The 21,469-nt window shown below is 47.0% G+C and overlaps 6 protein-coding genes across 6 annotated transcripts; 2 read left to right on the top strand and 4 right to left on the bottom strand.

Moving 5' to 3' along the window:
* Positions 1-97: 97 nt before the first annotated feature.
* Positions 98-1,135, bottom strand: N7447_001058 (Rab family GTPase; the record flags this gene model as incomplete). The annotated part of the gene is made up of 3 exons (XM_057225334.1): positions 98-732; positions 919-982; positions 1,052-1,135. The coding sequence occupies 3 exons, from the start codon at positions 1,133-1,135 to the stop codon at positions 98-100; spliced, it is 783 nt and encodes a 260-aa protein (XP_057089350.1).
* Positions 1,136-8,161: 7,026 nt separating this feature from the next.
* On the bottom strand, positions 8,162-9,824 carry N7447_001057 (uncharacterized protein; the record flags this gene model as incomplete). Its single annotated transcript, XM_057225333.1, has 6 exons — positions 8,162-8,200; positions 8,339-8,716; positions 8,789-8,861; positions 8,926-8,988; positions 9,063-9,377; positions 9,448-9,824. 6 exons carry the CDS (start codon positions 9,822-9,824, stop codon positions 8,162-8,164), a joined length of 1,245 nt encoding a protein of 414 aa, XP_057089349.1.
* A 293-nt stretch (positions 9,825-10,117) lies between these two features.
* Positions 10,118-12,907, top strand: N7447_001056 (putative phosphoketolase; the record flags this gene model as incomplete). Its single annotated transcript, XM_057225332.1, has 7 exons — positions 10,118-10,280; positions 10,336-10,410; positions 10,471-10,705; positions 10,756-10,908; positions 10,960-11,890; positions 11,950-12,775; positions 12,831-12,907. The coding sequence occupies 7 exons, from the start codon at positions 10,118-10,120 to the stop codon at positions 12,905-12,907; spliced, it is 2,460 nt and encodes an 819-aa protein (XP_057089348.1).
* A 2,335-nt stretch (positions 12,908-15,242) lies between these two features.
* N7447_001055 (RTA1 domain-containing protein) lies at positions 15,243-16,264 on the top strand (the record flags this gene model as incomplete). Its single annotated transcript, XM_057225331.1, has 3 exons — positions 15,243-15,450; positions 15,507-15,599; positions 15,654-16,264. The coding sequence occupies 3 exons, from the start codon at positions 15,243-15,245 to the stop codon at positions 16,262-16,264; spliced, it is 912 nt and encodes a 303-aa protein (XP_057089347.1).
* Positions 16,265-16,757: 493 nt separating this feature from the next.
* Positions 16,758-17,893, bottom strand: N7447_001054 (uncharacterized protein; the record flags this gene model as incomplete). Its single annotated transcript, XM_057225330.1, has 2 exons — positions 16,758-17,485; positions 17,587-17,893. The coding sequence occupies 2 exons, from the start codon at positions 17,891-17,893 to the stop codon at positions 16,758-16,760; spliced, it is 1,035 nt and encodes a 344-aa protein (XP_057089346.1).
* Positions 17,894-18,143: 250 nt separating this feature from the next.
* N7447_001053 (ATP-binding protein) lies at positions 18,144-20,061 on the bottom strand (the record flags this gene model as incomplete). The annotated part of the gene is made up of 5 exons (XM_057225329.1): positions 18,144-18,581; positions 18,653-18,993; positions 19,051-19,292; positions 19,346-19,711; positions 19,769-20,061. 5 exons carry the CDS (start codon positions 20,059-20,061, stop codon positions 18,144-18,146), a joined length of 1,680 nt encoding a protein of 559 aa, XP_057089345.1.
* Between the last annotated feature and the right edge of the window lie 1,408 nt (positions 20,062-21,469).

Here is a 21,469-nt window from a genome sequence, read left to right as displayed (position 1 = left end):
AGACGGGAACAAGCAAGAAATCAAAAAAAGCAAGAGGGACGCCTGTATCCATGGAAATAATTGCAAGAACATCTGCCCAAAAAAGAAAGGACCCGAATCAGCAAGCGCAGCCCTCCTTGGCCGTGGCAGCGTTACGATCACCCAGGTTGACTCGTGAGTCTTCTGCTGACCGACCCAACGCAGTCTGGCCAGTTCCCGCACCGGTACCGCGGCCAGTCTTCAGACTGCTCTCGGGGATGGCATTGGCAATTGCCGTGAAGACATCCACAACATTGGTTCCGGTCTTGGCGCTAGTCTCGAAGAACAAAAGACCTTCCTCCTCCGCATAGCCGGTAGCCTCCCGTGTTGATACTTTGCGGGCATCACCGGACACGGCATCCTGCGCATCATCTTCCTCGTTGGTGCCCTCCTCGCCTTCCTGTGCCGACTCGGTTTCGCTCTGTGCAGCGACGGCAGCCTCGGAAACATCTCCGCCGTCGTTGGTCAAGTCCAGCTTGTTACCGACGAGGGCAATGACAATTCCGGGGCTCGCTTGGCGCTGGAGCTCGGCGACCCAGTGCTTGGCTTTCGTTAGCGAAGAGGGTTTCGTAACGTCGTAGACAACGAGCGCCGCTTGCGCGTTGCGGTAGTACATCGGGGCGAGCGAAGCGAATCGCTCCTGGCCGGCGGTATCCCAGATCTCGAACTTGATCGTGCGCGTAGGAAGGGAACATTTTTGCGTCAGAAATGCGGCTGGAAAGATGACGTTAGTTGGTGATCCTAGTGCAAAGTACTATTTGAGGGGTTGGGTGGCTTGTTTGCGGGGAACAATTAAATGTCGGACACAACATACTGCCCCTGGGTCCTCCAGAAAGTATATCATATGCCAGGGACAGTACCTCGTATCTTGTGGGGGTTAAGTCCAGAGGGAAATCTTACCGCCAATGGTTGGTTCCTTGTTCTCCTGGAAATCATCGTTGACGAAGCGGAGGACAAGCGATGACTATGAGCGAATAATAGAATATGATTAGCTGTTGGCAATCGTGTAACATGGCGAATGGAGGAGTAGTACCTTGCCCACTGCGGCCTCTCCTAGCAGCACGAGCTTGACACTACTGCTCGGCTTCGGGGCATTTGCGCTGGCTGACTCGGACATGGCTGAAACAACGAAACGGTGGGATTCAAGTAACAGTCAGGCCTTCTGTGGGTTATTCACCTTCGATCGGCGATCAGGCGACCGGATGAGGTGGCAGGTTGATTCAGCTGGTAGCCGCAGTTCGGGGAATGGGGCTGCCTAGAAGTAAGACAGGAGATGGGGGCACGAATCGCTGTTGTTGCACTCGTATTGGTAAAGTAATTAAATCCTTGTCAAGGAATGAGAAATGCAAAGCGTAGTGTAGACGTTACCGAGACAAGAGTGATTGCTCCTGAAGTTGGAGAGAGGCGGAGGTTGATGATGATGGGTGCCTCGATCGGGCTTAGCGTGGTCCGCCAGTCACCAGTCACCGAAGCCTGTCTAAGATTGAAGTATACAACTGACATATTTACTCTTTGCATTTGCTTGGCTCTATACTTATATTGAGGCTGAATTTACCCCTCGTGTCTATTTAAAGAGACTGACATAAGAGCTAAATTCGATGTTCAATCATCTCCCGCCTTATTGACATCTCACATGATTGGATACACTGCACCAATGATGGCATGCAGATAACACGGACATGGCTGTCGGGATATGATAATTTGGAATACGGTAAACCCGAAGACACGTACTATGACTTGACAAGAGTAGATGGCCGCGCATGCCGCCTTGTGATGTCTTTCTAGTAGCCCTTTTTAATGGTCTCGGATATTCTGTTTACAACATAGATTGAAGATATAGACGGCAGAAAAATGCGGAAACAGAAGCATACTTTGTGCAAGAGAGTTTTCTATGTATAACCTTTGATAAAAGGTAGGCCACAAGACAAACATGTTCCTGGCACCTTGGCAGCTGTTGCAGATTAGGCTAGTGCCCAACTGGTCTGCAAGGTGATGTCGGGTGCTAATTAGAAAAGACCCTGATTAGACTCGGGAGATAGCTGCCGATGCACCAGCCAGGCCAGTATCAACAATCTGGCTGTTGTCCCTGTCTCGGCATTAGTCGGTAAGCAAATCTGCCCGATGTTAGCGCAACCGCGGTCGGTCAGGTACAAGCAGAGTACGACCTGAGATGACGAGTTGGTAAACTCGAGGTTACAGAATCCATAAATGTACATGAAGCCATTGATGGTGGTTTAGACTAGCTGGATAGAGAATGTAGAGAGAATGATCCATTAGCGCTGACAATTATGGTTTTGTGCGCAAAATATAATACACAGGCATCAACGTCAAAATGTAAAAGCACAAATACTCATACAAATAAACCCAGAAGCTGTACCCATCCAATAGTAAAACAAGAAAAGCAATCAAAGCATGCTATTTGACCGCGAGGTCGAGGCTCTAGGTTCTGGTATCAGCCCATCCAATTCAGTATTCCGTCCCGTCTATACCAAAACGCCGGTAAACAAAACAAAAGAAACAACAGAAATAAACACAAAGGCACTTTTTTGAGAGATGGGACCGTGGTATCGAGTCGTATCAAGAGGTGAAGTAGAAACGTGAGGCGAGGCGGAATAAGGTTCGAGGCCCGAAAAATAAGGACAAGGCGCATGTGCGAAGACGAGAGATCAAAGTCGAAGGGGGGGAAAATAAAGTGTCAACGCTTGGTATCCGAAAAAAAAATGCAGAAAAGTCGAGCCAAATTAAAAAGGGTATAATGTCGCGCGATGGCTGCGAAATAGGCAAGAAAAAAATGTATGGCCCGAGACCGGGACATAGAAAAAGATAGTGTTACAGATATCTAAAGGATTCGGTTAGTTTTTGATGCCCAAAGGTGTGCTTGGAGTGTATCTTACCAAAATCAGGTAAAACTCCAAAACGCATATGCGTCAAAAAAAATCCAGCCACTGTTAGGCGCCAGACCATCCGAAACGTGACCGAGTGGTGTAGAAAGCAATGTTGAGTATGACGAGGGTTTCCGAATGAGTTTATTTCGGTGGTGGTGGAGGAACGCCAGGCTTCTTCACCCCAGTTGTGTCGTAAGCTCCTCTTCCCATGTTGAAAGCAGATTGATCCCGAAGGATCATGTTAAGGTCTGCGTAGGAAGTCATGGTTAGATGCTGAAAGTAGGATTTGGTGATAGAAATAGGCGAGTTTTTGAATGCGCCAACGGTAGGGTGAGGAATGAGATGGTAGGAGACTTACCAAATAAACACAACGTCGACGCCAGGATCTTATATAGATATTCCTTGGGGGAAGCAAAAGAAGCCCCAATCCAACCACCCGTGAAAAAAAAAATCAAAAACTTTTTTTTTTTTAAAAAAAAGAAGCAGGTCTAGACAAAACTCGGTGCAGGCGATAGATGCAAATGCAGTCGAGATCGGAAAAGGCGGTCCTTTTGAAGAATAACCAGGATGTGGGATCCAGCAAAATCGTAGGGCAGGAATGTGACGAAATGGGGGCGCCAACAAATGAGAATTGGTGTGAGGAAAAAGCACAGGTCGAAGGTCGTTGCTTTTTATTAGATCGGAAATAAATAAGGAATAAAATCGAAATTCTCTCAAAATGATATGCGCGAGGGTGGCTGCAGCGAATCCATAAAAATCGCGATCCGAACCAAGAAAACGGGCAGAAGGGATATGATGTTTAGACGGCAAGGGAGCAAAGGAGTCCGGAACTGACTCCGGTCGATCCGGAAAAAGTTCAATCGACGTATCGCAAGGGAGAAGGGAGAGGAAAGGAGGTAGGGGAAAGATGGTTATCAGGTATGTTCAAAGGAAACAAGAAGGGGGGATTGCGTTGATATAGACGTTTCTTATTGGAATTTTTTTATTATTAAATTTATCCTTTTTATAAAAACTAATAAAAAAAACTAATTATCAAATTGGAAATCCAAATATACAATAAATACTTTTTTTTTTAAAAAAAAACCGAACATGTAAAATCAAGTAGTATATTATTCTTTGTTTAGTACAGCGGCTCTCCCGTCCCCTGGTCCCGGGGAACAGGAACGCGAGTGTCCCCCCTTTCTTCTCCAACGTTTCTAATCTATAGACTTACCTATTTTGGTAATTTTTAGATATATAATTTAAGGGCGAAAAAAAAAGAAAGGAAAGAAAGAGGAAAAAGGTACCCTCTGATTCATCACAATCAAATCTGAGATACATGTCACTTGTCAAGCCCAAAAGTCCTCTTGTTATGTATCAACCGTAGGAAGCTCTTCACTATGAAGCTAGGAACCAAATCTCCGGGCAGCCTTTGTACAAAAGTGGAGAAAGAAAAAGGGAAAAACAGCCGCAGGAACGAGAAACGGATCCGTCCGAACTTATTTAAATTTATTTAAATTTATTTCTTCTCGCGTGGTCGGGCTCTATCGGGTGTGATAGTTTCCTACAATAGTATTAGACAAAAAGAAGCAACAACCCTAATAACCATGACATATGATGCCTAGGTAAAATCCCCTAGCCAACCAGATATTTCGGCTACTGATCAAGGCCAGTCCTCCGGCCTTTCACGCGGTCTCCCGTGCAATACTCACCTATTAAGACCAGTCGCAAACACTGGTATCGGAAGGCTTTGAATCAATCCCCGTTCGCTTAGAAACACATACATCAGAAGCTCATACGGAGTACTCTGTACATATCGCAATTTTGTCATTCCCGTCGTCTTTGTCTCATGATTCTCTACGCGCCGATCAAGGGAAAATAAAAGAGGGTTATAATTATGGGCTCCATCATAGGGGGTGGGGATACGCTAAACAAAAAAGAGTCGTTACGGAGCCCAAAAAAGTGAAATCCCGTCTCGGTTGCGTATGAACATTCTTTTCACCTTCTAGCCTTTCTTTTCCTTTACCCGGGGATTTGGGTCAAGGTACATATAAGGGCCTACGTTTTGTAAACACCGACATCTGGAAACATGAAAGAACTCCGCGTACAGGCCCCACCCCCATAATCCGGACGTTATAAGGTACCGGTAATTAAGGGTATCTTTCAGCTTCAAGTGTTATTTGCCACACTGGAGCCGATACATTTCACCACAATTACCCTTGACTGTGACGTTGTTACGACTCGTACGCGTGTTTCAGCCCCGTGTCCACCTCATACCAAAAGGAGCACATTCATCTCCCCGTCGGCACTGAATCTGGGTCTTCCCTCGTGGAAATCGGGGCTGGAAGATCTACCGCACATATTCCGTAGGTACGGAGTAGATTGCCTACCGTTGAGAGATTCAAGATTCCCAACGCAACTAAATTGGATATCTTCTTACATCCTAGCACTGTGGCTGATTCTGTTACACCGTTCTCATTAATGAAACAAGACATTCTCTCACATCCTTTCTGACTTCTACATTTTCACATGTTTAAAATAGGGGAAGCTACGTTTCCCATACTGATCATCCCCTGTGGATATTTCTTAAAAAAAAGTAGTCTACGGATATTCTAATATGTATTAATATTTATGTATCCCGATCTAGAACGATAAAACGAGCTTCCTATAGTGGAACCGGACTGTAATTGTACGGAAAGTACCCGTTTCGATTACAGCTAGAATGGCGCTAGAAACGGGAGAAAACAACAAGTCTCCATCAACTCCATCACTTTCATCAAGGTGCTCCATTTTATCACATACTCAACCTTAATAGCCCCAGTTGCTTTCTCCCCCCTTTTCCCTATTAGGAATACCAGCAATTCATTCAAGGTGGTAGTTCATACCGAGTACGGAGATGTTCTAGATAACCCGAGACAAAGTCCAGCCTGCATTAGCTCAAAAAACAAGGTTATGCGATTGCATGAACCGCCTTCCATCGTTTCCGGAACGTCTTAGCCTTCCCGAGACTGTATCCATGGTTCCTATTTTTCTTTCCTTTTTTTGGGGATATCTTTCCTACATGTATGTATTGCTTTGTTTGAATCTAGAAAATCGCAGCTACCCGTACCTTGTGGCGTATCGAATAAACGGTCGCGGATCACCATCCGCATTAACTTTGGGATTTGCCTTGCAGCACATCGAAAAGGAAGCAGGGGGGTTCCCGGTCCGGAAGGATCCCCCAGCCGCTCTCTTTGTTCATCTGACAGGCGATGCGGATGTGTCAACGCTCCTAAAATTGAGATATCGGCGACTTTGTTTTCTTTTTCCTCTAGGTCCTGTGATGTGGACTGATTCATCTCTCAATCTAAATGTTACTAGGGGAATGGCGCACTAAGACTCCGCGGATGCGAAGCCGGCCGATCTTAGTTCATTTTTCCGATTCCTTCAAAGGCTCCATACATGGAAAATTCTGGAAGCACTATGGACTCCATAGTCGATGGTCGCAGGCTATACTTAGTAGTGTCCACAGTAGGTATTCCGTCCGTACTCCGCCAGTTAAGGTCATTTAGAGTCAAATGGGTGTTGAATAGAAGAAATAGAAGCAGTTGGTAAAATAATTTAGAGTCAAATACCCTGCAATTGGAACCGCTTTCCCCGTTCCGAAACGCTTCTTAGCCGCCTCAATTCTTAGCTTCTTTTTTTTTCTGTTTCCAACAAGTTCCAGACTTCCTATTCGACTCCCGAGACATGACGGCAGCTTACAGCTGAACAAAGGTGGGAAAGATGGTGGACTAAACTTTTTAGACCTCTCTAGACTTTCCCAGGTCCTGAGTGACAGGCCCAAATCCACATCGTGACCCGATAACCTGATTAACTCACAGAAAAGAAACAAAATTGGCGATCGCCAACAGCTCCACGGCTCCAGCGCCATTGTGCCGGGTCGATCGTTCCCTTTTTTTTTCCCTGCTGGGTCAGCCCCTGACTTCGGGTACCTATTTTAGTTGTCACGACATGACGCACAAAAAGAGACAGTATGACTGATCAAACGATACAAATACAAAATCGAGCATGACCCACGTCGAGATGGGTCGGCTTTTCGTCGGGGGATCCGCAAATACTTGGCGCATGAACGGGTAAAGTTCCCCGAGATGGATACTCCTGCACGGGAAATCACCCTGACTCGAAGTACATCGTACATACCTACTGCGTCACAATCTCTGCACTGTGTACATGCGGATATGCAGACATGTACTGGTCTACACTGTACGCCGTATGACACGCTGCTGAGCCAAAAAAGAAAAAAGTACATCCTCATTCTGCAGTGTCGATCACTGCGACCTCGGCCCTTGAAACGCCATTTGATGCGCTGATGTCTGATCCCCCAGATAACAATCCACAGATTGATAGTCAAATTGGGACGAAATAGCGTTTCCTAATTCGCTAGTACCATTGACTTCGCTAATTGCAATGTACCTGTTACCTGGGCCCGCTAGCCTGCAGATCATCAGAACCACCAGAGCCACAATTGAGACCTCGATCCCGGGATCGCCTTCGATCGCTTCAATCACCCATTTTTCCGTGTCTTGCATATAATCAAACTAACACTGGGGACCGGGGAAGAGCGTTCCCCCCGAAGCTATCAAATCCCACAACTTGGATGTGTCACATTCACTCCTGGTGCAGGTTACATTTCATCTTTATTTTGATTATTTTGATTTCTTTCTTTTCGATTGTACGGAATATGGGGTACTCGATCCACAACAAAGTAACCCAAGCTGGCGCTGGTATGCAGGGACTGTCCTCAGGCCTCTATTTTCTCCCTACCTACTGTTGCAGAACTCACGCACCAGGAATGATAAATGATGCATTGCGGTGAAATGAGGCGCAAAATATGACCAACTACCTGGGACATCCCAATTCCCAATCGCTGGGTCCGGCAATCCAGGGCTGAGAGCTGACCCGTCGGAGACTACCTGTCAACCCAGCCACATAGAACCCTCTTCCTCAGTGGCAAGTGTCAAAAGGACGAGGCGACATCTTGTGATCCTTTGAAATTTGGATTAGGATTTGGATTTGGATTTGGATTTTAGATTATTTGGAATATTTCCATCGAGTATGTACAGGGTGTACAATGTAGAGAGAAACTTTGAAAGACATTCATCAATATTATCTATCGTAACCCAACTATGTTCAGCCCCCCCAACCTCCGCCATTAACCACAAAGGTAGGTACATAGTAATATTGTCACTATCAATAGCAAAATACAAAAATAAACAAAACTCGCCACCGGTGATGAATCAGCACCGCGAGGATACACAGTGGTGTGCCATTTCGAACTGCAAGTGAAACCCCGAGTCAGTAAATCAAAGTATACAAAAATAACAACATTGAACCTATAACCAAAACCTACACCTCCACGAGAGGTCAAAGGTTACGGTTACGGTCAATAATCCTCAATATTTGAGACAACATACCTGTTCATTGGTCTGGCACACTAGAACCCGAGGCCCCTTGCCGGAACCCTTGGTGATGTCCTTGATCGTCTCCTCATCCCCAGGCCCCTTGTCATTAGCCGCATCATCGATTGCCAAACCTAGACACTGGCATTTATCGATCAATGTGCGTCTCAACAAGGCACTCCTCTCACCGATTCCGCCAGAGAAGACTACACCGTCTACTTCACCGTTCAGTTTAAGGTAGTAGCTGCCAATGTAGCCCAGGATGCGGTCGACGAAGATGTCGAAAGCAAGTTTGTGTGCTTTGCTTGGTGGGTTCTCCACCGCGATCTCGGCGAAGTTTGTTGTTCCTGTGAGGGCTTTCCAACCTGATTGTTTATTGAGAATGTCCTCCGCCTAGTGGATGGACTTGATTAGTATTCTCTTGTAATTGTTTTCGGCATTGGTTCTCTGTATCAGGCATCATACCGTGCTGATGTGCATTTCTGACGTGCTGGCTGGGCTTAGTTTGCCTGCTTCGTTGGTATAGTGGAAAACCAATCTAGACCATCGAGTATCAGTTCGCCATAGCTGCATTGTCAAGGAAGTCCGGTGGTCCGACTCACGATGGATCAATACTTCCACTACGTGTCGCACCGGGTAATCCTGCCAAAGGAGTGAGACCCATTCTAGTCACCGCATTAGCACGACTCCCAGCTCGAGATATATCGAGATATAGTATAAACTGCATCGCGTGACTCACGTTGTATCCAACGACTTCCCGTCCTTGATCACACACATCGAAGCTCCACTCCCGACATGCATAATGATGAGATTCGTCTTCTCGATCGGTTTGTTCAGGAACTGTGCTACAGACCGCGTAATGAACGAGTAGCTGATCCCGTGGAATCCATACTTACGCAGACCATTCGCCTTGGCGATTTCCTGGTTGATTGGGTATGTGCGTACGGCTTCGGGGATTGTCTGATGGAAAGCAGAGTCGAAGAAGGTGATGCTTTTAACTTCAGGGAGCTCTACCTTGCACAGACGAACTATCTCCAGCGCAGAGAAATTGTGGCTTTGGGTGGGGTGGTGTTAGCTTGGCATTATATATAGTTGAAGTATAGAATCGAGACAGGTGAGCTTACAGAGGTGCAAGATCTTCCAATCCTTTCAAGCGGCCAAGTGTCTCGTCATTGATTTCGACTGCATCTTTATAGTCTCCTCCGTGGACCACTCGGTGGCAGATGTACATTATATCGTCGAGGCTGGTGATTTTGGAAAGCTCAGTATCGTTGAAACAGCGCTGCAAGAGGTACTTGAATGCATCTTGGGGAGTGCTGAGATTTTCTTTGACTTCCTCCTTGTGCTTTTTGTCTCCTTGTTGGTACTTGAATGTAGGTGGGGGTGCGGTAATTCCAGAGATCGACGCATCTGCGATGGGTTTTGGTGGGTTCTCAAATGTATAGAAGTTGATTTTGACGGAGGACGAACCCGCGTTAACAGAGAGGATGGATTTGGGCATTTTGAGGATTTACAGGGAATTGACTAGATGTCTCTTGAGATTGGAATGGATTTTTTTTAAAGCTGAATTGACTTTCAGGGTTGCACTCGTGGTGATGTCAGGATGTGGAGTGACGTCGCCAACACGGGGAACAAGGCGGACATCATGTTTGATGACATTTATTTATTTACCTCCAAGGCTACCTCTTTCAATATCAACTTCTCTCTATTAATTCTATTCCTTTTATCCTACGTTGAACTTTTGATTTTCTTTTGCTCCTGCCAAGCCGAAGAAACTACAATATCAAATTCATTATGCCCGGTGAAGTCATAAGCGAGCCAAATCCGCAACCGCCCCCGTCACACCTGCCAGACTATCTTGAGCAGTTGAGCGTAAAGTTGGATCATGAGAACCTAGATGAAAAGGCCTGTGATGCCTTGCTCAAGTTCCGCCGAGCGGCTTGTTACATTGCGGCAGGTGAGCGCGATTATGTACCATATATATTTCAACGGTGTGACTAACTTAGTGTTAGCTATGATATTTCTGCAAGAAAATACTCTTTTGAAGTCGGACCTCACATTTAAACATGTTAAGCCTCGGCTACTTGGTGAGTAGCGTGCCCAAAGCATTCAACTCGGTCGTTATAACTGATATGCCATACACTCAGGTCACTGGGGAACATGCCCGGGCCTAATTCTGGTCTACTCTCATCTGAACTACCTAATCCGGACAATGAACCTGGACATGTTGTACGTTGTCGGCCCAGGACATGGCGCACCGGCAATATTGGCCGCGCTATGGCTAGAGGGCTCGTTGGAGAGATTTTATCCCCAGTATTCGCGAGACAGCAAAGGGCTGCACAATTTGATCTCGAACTTTAGCACAACATCCGGTTTTCCCAGGTCAGTGCATGGCCCTGCCATATGGTTCCTTGGCTAACAGTTATGCGCAGCCACATCAACGCTGAGACTCCTGGTGCTATCCATGAAGGCGGAGAACTGGGATACGCTCTAGCAGTGTCCTTTGGCGCTGTCATGGACAACCCCGATCTGATAGTGCCTTGTATCGTGGGTGACGGAGAGGCTGAAAGTGGTCCCACTGCCACGTTCGTCGATTATTCCCTCCCTTTGTACCGTACAACGCTAATAGTAGACAGGTCTTGGCATGCAATCAAGTACATTGACCCAAAGGAGTCTGGTGCAGTTTTGCCAATTCTGCACTTGAATGGATTCAAGATCAGCGAGCGCACTATCTTTGGGTGCATGGACCACAAAGAGCTTGTGGCTCTGTTCAGTGGTTACGGGTACCAGGTTCGCTTTGTGGAGGATGTCAGTGATATTGACGCAGACTTGCACTTCTCTATGGTCTGGGCCATCAAGGAGATCCATAAGATCCAGAAGGCTGCCCGTTCTGGGAAGCCGATTATGAAGCCGAGGTGGCCGATGCTGATTCTGCGCACTTACAAGGGTTGGTCTGGGCCCAAGCAGCTTCATGACAAGTTTATCGAGGGCTCGTACCATTCGCACCAGGTGCCATTGCCCAAAGCAAAGACCGACAAGGAAGAACTGGACCTGTTGCAGAAGTGGCTCTCTAGCTATAAGCCAGAAGAATTGTTCACTTCGAACGGTGATGTAATTGATGAGATCAAGTCTGTGATTCCCACAGACGACAAAAAGAAGCTGGGTCAGCGCATCGAAGTCTACAACAGTTATACAGCACCGAAGTTGCCTGATTGGAAGCCCTTCTGCGCGCAGAAAGGCTCCGACGCAAGCTCCATGAAACTGATTGGCACCTTCGTCAATCAGGTATTCAAGGACAACCCGAGTAACGTACGACTGTTCTCGCCGGATGAGCTGGAAAGCAACAAACTGGATGCGGTGTTTGAAGGCACGAGCCGCAATTTCCAATGGGATCAATTTGCCAATGCCCGTGGCGGCCGCGTGATTGAAGTCCTTAGCGAACATATGTGTCAAGGGTTTATGCAGGGTTATACCTTGACCGGCCGTATTGGTATTTTCCCGTCCTATGAGAGCTTCCTCGGCATCATTCATACGATGATGGTACAGTATGCCAAGTTCATCAAGATGGTCAGTCACCTTTTTCCCTTGCTAATATCAATTATATGCTGACCAAATCCTCTGTGTAGGCACTGGAAACAAATTGGCACTCAGGCGTCAGTAGTATGAACTACATCGAATCGAGCACCTGGACGCGCCAGGAACACAACGGCTTCTCTCACCAGAACCCGTCCTTCATCGGATCTGTACTAAAGCTGAAGCCTACCGCAGCCCGCGTGTACTTGCCACCGGATGCGAATACTTTCCTGACGACCCTTCATCACTGCCTGAAGTCAAAGAACTATATAAACCTGATAGTGGGCTCAAAACAGCCTACTCCAGTGTACCTGACTCCCAAAGAGGCCGAGAGCCACTGTCGCGCAGGAGCATCGATCTGGAAGTTCTGCAGCACGGACGATGGAGTAAACCCCGATGTCGTGCTGGTCGGCATTGGTGTTGAACTGATGTTCGAAGTAATCGCGGCAGCAGCGCTTCTGCGTAAGCTCATACCAGAGTTGCGTGTTTGCGTCATCAACGTGACGGACTTGATGATTCTTGAGAACGAGGGTCGACATCCGCATGCCCTCTCCACCGAGGCATTCGATAATCTCTTCACTCCCGATAAGCCTATTCACTTCAATTACCACGGCTACCCAACCGAATTACAAGGCTTGCTCTTTGGACGCCCGCGTCTTGAGCGTGTGACTGTCGCGGGCTATATTGAAGAGGGTAGTACCACCACGCCTTTCGATATGATGCTGGTCAACCGTGTCTCGCGGTACCACGTCGCTCAGATGGCTCTTCGTGGTGCTGCTAAGGCAAATGAGAAGGTCCGGGTTTATCAGCAGGAGCTTAATGCTCAGCTTGAGGGGAGTATCGTCAACACGAGGAAGTATATTGTGGAACACCACAATGGTGAGAACTCCATCCTATTTGCAATTTGCTATGCAATGCTGACTTTTGCTCTTAGACCCTGAGGGTATTTATGACACACCACAGTTCCACAGCTTCCACAAACCGACCGAATCATTCTGGAATACTGAATAATTTTATTCAAAGCAATCCCAGTCATTCTAGATCAATCATTTATGAAATGCTAGCAAGAAATAAAAGACCCGCAGTGTCCTTTTTTTCTCTCATTTTTCTGCCCATATCCACAGTCCATCAAGTCTATCCACTTAACCGCTGCAAACCACGCTTCGTCAAACTAAACCTGCTCTCATCAGCCAACAAAAAGACCACAGGAGCCTGATACTCATCAATATGTGGCAACCGGTTCATCGTATTCAAACCAGCCCATTGTCCCTCATAGGCAGCGTTAATAATTGCAGCCCAACACACCCAGTCCCCCCGTGTGCCGGAACATAGCCTCGCCCCATCCATCGCCGCACTACCCTGATTCCAGCGCAGGTCATCAGACCGCGCGGCGGATGCGTCGGTCTAGGAATGGTGTAAGCAGACACGGTGCCTGTTAATCTGGTTGCCGTGGTTGGCGGCAAGGGTTCAAAGAGTATCTGGAAAGCGGGTGTGGATATTACTGCATATGAGGGGAGTAGCAATTCAGGTAACAGTGTAATCCCTTGCACTTGACCAAGACGAGAGGTTCATCTATATTCTAATATCGTCTCTCACTTACCCCACGATACTCCCGCTTATCTATACAGGCATCGCCCCCACTTTCTAATATACTGTCTGTGATCGCGTGGCCCCAGCTCTGTGACTATTTTTGGTCTGGGTGTCTGATCAGATTAGTAGCATGTGTGAGTTGTCTTGTTATATGCAATGGGGGTCTCACTCAGCACAGTGCGTTTGTTCAGCCGCAATCCCTCTGCAGTGTTGATATCCGGCCTGCCAAGACGAGGCCTAATCTCCCTTTGGTCGTGACAGATCAAAGCTCTCCCTGTTCTGTTGGATGGTTGTCTGGACCTTTGAGGATTTGTCTCGATGGGATTATTATCTGGCCGTGCGTGAATGGATTGTATTTTTTTTTATGGGGCTAAATGAGGGATTCGGCTAGAGCTCCACTGTTTTTGCAATAGAGTAAAGATCAGCAATTATGTTGCCTTTGACAGCTTGAGTTGAGAGTATACGGAATATGGGTTTTTCATTCTATTGTTGGACTTTTAGCCATGTCAGACGGACTAGATCATGTCTTAAATTCTCATTCATCACCTTGGAAGGATATCATTTGTATAATAAATGTTTGAAATGTGTTCTCTTGCTTCTATTCTCTTTTTGTCCCTCAAAGGCAGTATGACGGATTGTTTCAAGAATTACACAGCTAATGTGAGAAGATATGAGATTCAATGTCGAATAAGTAGCATCCATGGATGTGGATCCTTGTGCATTTTCCTTCGTAATTTTTTTTTTCTCCGTCACGTACATCCGCTGTCATCCGAGACCATGTCCATCCGATATCCCGAGAAAACACAAAAACCAGAGTCAGGACTAGGGCTGGACTCCAGTTTGAGATTTTGCCAACAGAATCCGATCTTACATTCTTTTCCAGCTTCAGCCGCATATTGAACAGACTACATTCAATTCGGAAGCTTCGTGTCCTTCAAGCTGCCAGTGATTGCCGAATTCCGTGACTCATGGGATCTTTTATAAGGCCCTCGGGTTGGCAACGGTTTTGACCGGAGATAAATCGAATCCCTAAGGGCTGAGGTAAACTTGTATCAACGCTAAACCCAAAAAGGATGGTCTTGCGAGCGAGTAACGGCAGGTTGTAGTTCGGACCGATTCTCTATCAGATCTCGGCGTATTTTGTATTTTCTTTTTGACTTTGCTTTGATGTCATAAATCTATTGTCCTATATGGTGTATAAGGTCCAAGGCTCACGCAATCTAACAGGCTAGGAACCCCCTACTGTGACGGTTGGCTGCCCGATTGTACGATAGATTCTCACCATATGCCTTTTCCATTTCTATACCAACCGGAGTCGGCCCGTTTACAACCCGCTCTGGATGCTGGAAACTGGACAATGAACATTGGAGACACACTTGAATGTCGGGATTGGTTCCTCCGATGCGGGTCTTATCCCGATAGGTTACTGAAGTAGATGTGCATTAAAAAACCGTGGCTTTGGTCTTGAAAGGTTTTTCCCCGATGGTGGGGGCAGTGGGTGCTCAGCCATGCTTACTCTTTATTTATACTCATGTTATCTGGGTGAACGTTGAGGCCTAATTCCTGGTCTTTTTTTTTTGGATACCTTTTTGACTTCAGGCAAACGGCGTGGTTGTCTATAAATCTCTTTTCTAGTCTGGGGAATATCTCTATCCATCTTCCAATCTATCCAAATACTACAGATTTACTGCTAGCTTTGCATTTCTCGACAATCTCCTTGATAGTGGTTTCCTGAAGTCGCTCATTGCCCTTCGCCATGTCCGACAGAGCAGAATTCGGAGAACAATTGCAAATTGGCTGCCATGCCTATATCGAAGGCATTGACACTTCATATGGATATATCCCATCTTTAGGAGCAGGCATTGCCTACTGCGTACTCTTCGGTCTCTCGATGATTATCCACACAGTCCAATTCACCTGGAAGCGACAATGGTGGGCAAGCGTGTTTAGTATCGGATGTTTGGGTGAGGCCTGTGACACTCGAAACCCTAACTCCCCGCAAGACTAACAACATCAACAGTCGAAGTAATCGGCTGGGCCGGTCGTACCTGGTCAGCCAAATGTCCATACAGTGGAGATGCCTTCCTAATGCAGATCTGCACTCTCATCATCGGCAAGTTACCTTCCCACCGTCGACTATCCATCCCCAAACACTAACCTTCCATAGCCCCAACTTTCTTCACAGCAGGAATCTACATCCTCCTAGGTCGCTTCATCCAACTCCTCGGCCCCGAATCCTCCATCCTAAAGCCAAAGCTCTACCTCTGGATCTTCTGTGTCTGCGACGTAATCTCCCTCGTCATCCAAGCCGTCGGCGGCGGCATGGCCTCCGGACAAGCCGACAAGATCGACGGCGATACCGCGCCCGGCACGCATATCATGGTCGCTGGCATCGTCTTCCAACTCTTCTCGATTACCATATTCGTCTTCTGCGCGATTGATTTCGTCCGCCGGGTTGTGCGCAAGCGTCTGCTGCAGTCGGTGAACGGTTCGGTTCTTCCCCTGTTCGCCGCGATGATACTTTCAATCGTCTGTATCTATATTCGGAGTATCTATCGTACGATCGAGTTGTCGCAGGGATGGGATGGGTATCTCATTACCCATGAGTCGTACTTTATTGCGCTTGATGGGGCTATGATGGTTGTTTCGGTGGCTGTGTTTAATTTCCTGCATCCTGGGTGGATGTTGCCTAGTGGTGGGAAGTCTGATTCGTATCCAATGGAAAGCACTTCGGTTGATGGACCGGACAAGTACCAGGGTTCACCTACTCACTGGTGATTGCTTTGGACACTGTGCTTGTTACTTGGTTTATGTTTCGTTTTGGGGTTGGTCGTTGGGATTTGTCCTTTTTCTCTATACCTGTCACGTTTGGTTATTATTGCCCCAGCAAATACTAGATACTTAATCGGGGTGTTAGATGTCGTAAAGCGACTAACGTTGACATAGACTTACGATTAATCCAAGGACACAAGGGTAATCAATGAACATTTGAAGGGAAAGCATACTTGACAGTTGAAAAAAATGATAACACTCATGAATTTTGAATAACGAAGAAGGAAATTGGCACCAACAGCCGCGCGGCTGATCAGCAGAAGGTGTACATAGCAGTGCAAGGAAATCAATGTAGACATTATAGTCAGGCGCGCCATAAGAAAGAGGATACTGGATATGAGGGTATCGCCGCATCTACGTCTCGCGCACCTGGTGCAACTGAGACGAAAATCAACCTGGGACCACACATCCCTTCATGATGTCGTTATAACATATAGTATCATACACCATCAACGGCTTCGATCCAGCCGAAGGTTGCTCCTGCGATCAGTGTCGCAAATGCCCAGACTGCTCCCCAAGTGGCGGCACCTTCGAGAGAGACATCGTTGATTGTGCCGGCGACTTGAACAATCGTGTTGAGCAGGACTCCAAGCGCAAGAACAATGGATCGGGAAACCAAAACTCTCGTCTTGGGGGACAATTGACCCCAAGTGTTGCGACAAATGGCCGCAGACACGCATTCACTACCCTCGCAGCATCCAGACCCAGCGGGAGTGGTTGAATAGCCAGTGGAACTGACAAACAAAAAGTCTCGCGCGGCCCAGCCGGCAGGAATCAGCGTCAGGAAGAGGATAGGCAAGCCAGCAGGTCCAGCATGTGCCGCGCTGATATCCGGGAGACCCTCAAAGTGAACGACCAGCTGGGTAGGGAGCCAAGTCGCATAGCTGGCGTAGAGCACAACGCTGAAAATCGAGGTTGCCAGGAGCGTGGTGAATACAGTGGTAGTCTTGTCCTGTAGAATGTTTCGATTGGCAACTGCATCAGCAGGAGTATGCGAAAGATTGTGGACGGACGAGGGCCGGCGCAGGAGGGCGAATGGAAGGGCTGTCGAAACAATCGTCACCCCAAAGGCTAAGAGTCCAGAAGTCGGGCGGATGCCGTAGAAGAATGACAAGAGAGAGTATGTCGGCAGGTGGGTCAAGAATAAGAACGATGCCACATCACGGCCTAGTCGCAAACAGAAGGTTAGTCTCCATATATCGTCTATATAGCTGTGGGAACCTCGTGTCCGGATGCAAGGGATCATGTGCATGATAATTAGTACTTACCATCAAATCCTAGAACCCAGGCTACTCCGACCTCCAAAGCCCTCCAGGCTATCAAGCCCCCCACTTCCCACCATTCTTCCAGGTGTTTGCTGATAGGCCCGAGATCGCCCACCGTGAAGTTCGAAGTGAGCGTGAACAAAATGGAGCTCACAGTGAGACTGCTTAGGACAACAAGGATAAAGCGGGCTGGAGACGGGATGCATGCCAACCGAGAGGTCTGGGCAGTGGCCGTCTTCGCAAGCTCACGCGCGGGTCGCGTGTTGTCGCTCCACGACACAGTTCGCTTCCTGGCAGTCTTGGTGGACATTTTGAAGCTTCCAATTTTGAAGAACGATAGGACTGCAATGTAGAGTTTAGTGCAGAAATCACAGGCAATTGCGTGTAGCTTGGAAGAGAAAAAGAGAAGGCGGGTGGAATGTTGGTTAGCGGTGAGCATACGATGATGTCACTATGGGCTTTTCCAAGGTGCGAATTCAAGAATTCGACTTGATATTTTCGACATAATATGTACATTTTAATTATGGACCTCTCATCCGTAGATTCAGATATGACACAAATTAATTTTCATCATCTTCGCGTTCTGCCACAGCAAATTCAACTGTCCCACTCTCTCGTCCGTGGTTGTCCCGTACCACGACGCGATACTTGCCATTGTTCCAGAGATCTTTGATAGTCAATTCCCGAGTACGGCCAAGACTCTCAATGTCTCCAATGCGCTCCACGGTGCCGTCCAGGTGCTTGTCGAAATTCTCTATGGCGCAGATTTCTTGGAAGGCACGCTGCATGGGTACTGAATCGGCACGCACCATAGCGCGCGAGTCAATTGTGAAGATATTTTCGTGATCGTAAGATTGGATAAAGTCTGCACGGGTCATGATCTCACGCGCTTTATGGAGCGGAATTTCTGGCAAGATGTGGCCTTGCTCGTGGTGATAGTTTGACTCCATCTCTTTCTCAAGGTCTACCAGTGCTTTCGCCAAAACCACGGCGCCAGACTGTGTTCTTTAGATTAGCCGAAGTCGCATGAAACGGAAAGGAGCCAGTAGATCTCATAGGGTGTACTTACGGCATACTTCTGCTGATCCATCACATCATCATCCATCTCCTTTCCGAGGATCCAGCACTTGTTTAGGAACCATGTTTTCTCAGCCAGACAGATCTCATCGCAGGTCTTCATGAGATCTGAAGACTTGGCCACGCGGTTCAAGAAGGATAGACGGCCGCCGACTTTGTCATAGACTTGCTCGAGGGTCGCAGATGGAAGTGTCTCGTTGTGGAATTGCTGGCGATATTTCTTCAAGGCACGCATCGCCTTGTCCTTGGGCAGATCTGTCACGGGAATGACCTCCATGCGGGTTGCATAACGCTTCAAGCGCTCATATACCCAATAGTCATCGCTGTTAAGAACTTGAAGGTGACAAAGTTAGCTATGACAAGGGGAACGGGTGTTCGTCAGAGTCTTACTTGTTGTGACGAGACCACTAGCAGCCCATTGTTCGGCACGCTGCTGAATCATCTCAAGCAAATCCTGTCCGTCGTGATCGTCCCGGACTAAATGGGTACTGTTTATGATCAGTACAAGAGGAGTCGATCCATCCCGCCTTCTGGTGAGAGCCACTTTCTCTAGCTTGTTGAATGCGCGCTCAATGTCCAAGAGAGCCGTGGTGTCTCTTGGTCCACGGATGCTGAAAAGGCTGCCGATATAGCTGGGTATTCCTGTTAGCGTTATGCCCTTACAGTGATGACGTTATAAGCTTACTCTTCATGGAACTCGTAGTCCAAAGCTTTGCCCAGTCGGATTCGGAAGATTTCGAGATCAGCGTGCGCTTCGAACATCGCACAGCTGTTACCATTGATCTTGCGCATGGCCTCTAAAAGCATCGAAGTTTTGCCTGTTCCCTTCTCGCCAATCACTAGATAGTAGTGGCCACTTTGTCGCCCGGCTACAATATCGTCAACTTTGGGTTGCTCGTTCCGAACGACCCAATGTTCCTCATGGTGGTACTTGTGCTTTCCAGAAACAACACCCGCGACCTCGAGGGCAGGATCACCGGGGTTGAACGCATTGTCCATTTTGTCCAAGATCAACCACTTGTAGTACTGGTGGTAACCGTAACCCGCGGCACTTGGGAACAAATTAGCTACAATAACGCATGACGTGAATGGCATAGATAAACCTTACCCTAGAATGGCAATTGATGCCGCTGTGGTCGCCCCAGTTTCAAACATCTTGAGAATTGTAGATTTGAAGCTTGGATCTGAGTCGCCGTTATGGCCCTGACCCTTGCTCTTACCCTTGCCCTCATCCGAATCATTCTGATCGGTGGGGTCTGGGGTCATCTGACCAGTGTCCCGGGGGTCTGAATTAAACCGCTTGGGTATATGCATCACAACGCGGCTGTTAATTCTGATAGGTCTTGGCAGGCCCTGTCGGGCATAGAGCCTCGCAGGCTGTGCGAGCCGGCTCCATAGCATCGTTGTTAGGCCTCTTGGCGTCTGTACGCCGGGGTGCCAAGTCCTTCAGTAAAAGGTGGATAATGAAGAGTGGGAATGTATATCTTCGCAAAGATAATCAGAACCCCAGACGGTGTAGGGCCTATATTTAAAACACACAGCTTTAAGGAGTGTACTGCTAGAATTCTAGACTTGTAGATGGTTCACGCAAAGCCACACCTCCAGGGAATGACGCGTTGCTGCAGAAAGACCGACTCAAGGAAATCGAATGAAAGAGACTGGATATCAGAAAGAGAGAGAAAAAAGATACAAAGATACAAAAAAGGTTAACGAAAGACTGGAAGAAAGGGAGTTCAAAAAAAAAAAAACAGAGTGTGGCTAAAGTTGTGGTGTTGGCCTCAGCCTCGATGAACCAGGGATGCAGAAGGCTTGGCGATCGAATCAGGAGCATTTTCGATCGTATATACGGGGGTACGAGAACTATACATTGTAGGCTTTCAATTCTCCACTAAATTATTTGAATGAGTTTGTTTTTATTGGTTTTTTTTTTTTCAGATCTGTGTGGAATATGGTGGATCCACGGGAGAAAAAAAATGTATATAGGCTCTAGTAAATAAACAAACCATTTATGTAACCACTATGCTTTCTATGCATGAGAGTTATCAGTTGATTTTTACTTTTTATATCTATTTTCCGTCGAGAAATGCTTCGCACATTAGAGGGTAATGTACTCCGTATGTACCTAGTTACATCCTAATTAGTTTACTGCCAGGCAAAATTACCCATCTCCCGTGGTCGCTTCACTTCGGTAGGCAATCTGAAAGTCACTTTGATATGCAGGTATCTTTTCTTTTTCTTGATCCATGTATCCATGTATTCAAGCTCGACATTGCTATGGTGAAAGGCTATCCTATCAGTCCTTAGCTTCGACAAAGCTGATGGGGACGAAGCATATAGATATTGTAAAATTTGCAAGCATTTGAATCTTATAAACGTGTTTATTCGAGACAAAGGCTATGTGAAATATCTAAATATCTCAGCGTGGCATTGACTTTACCTTTCCTCCCCCGACTTGTTCTTCCTGATCTATATTTCTGTCATATATATATCCGAACTGGCAAGGATCCTAATTCCTCATTTTAAATATTTTCCTCCAGTCTACCTGTGAATTCGAGAAGGGTGAATACACATGTATATAAATACATAAGAAAAAAGACATGTATAAATAATATCTGAAAACACTGCCCAAAAGACATGACAAGGCCACATACGTGGCCGACTATTATTGTCTACGTCATTTGGAAAGAAAGTTCCATGAAGAAATACGAGCATCCGCATATTTAATGCTCTGTTTACATCTCTGCCTCGTAGATAATCTTTTCTTTCCAGTCTAGTACACATAGATAAAGCTAACCCTATTAGCTTCTAT

Source organism: Penicillium robsamsonii, assembly GCF_028829455.1.
Source record: "Penicillium robsamsonii strain IBT 29466 chromosome Unknown utg000001l_segment0_segment0, whole genome shotgun sequence".
Classification (NCBI taxonomy): Eukaryota; Fungi; Ascomycota; class Eurotiomycetes; order Eurotiales; family Aspergillaceae; genus Penicillium; species Penicillium robsamsonii.
This window is presented reverse-complemented; position numbering and strand designations above follow the sequence as displayed.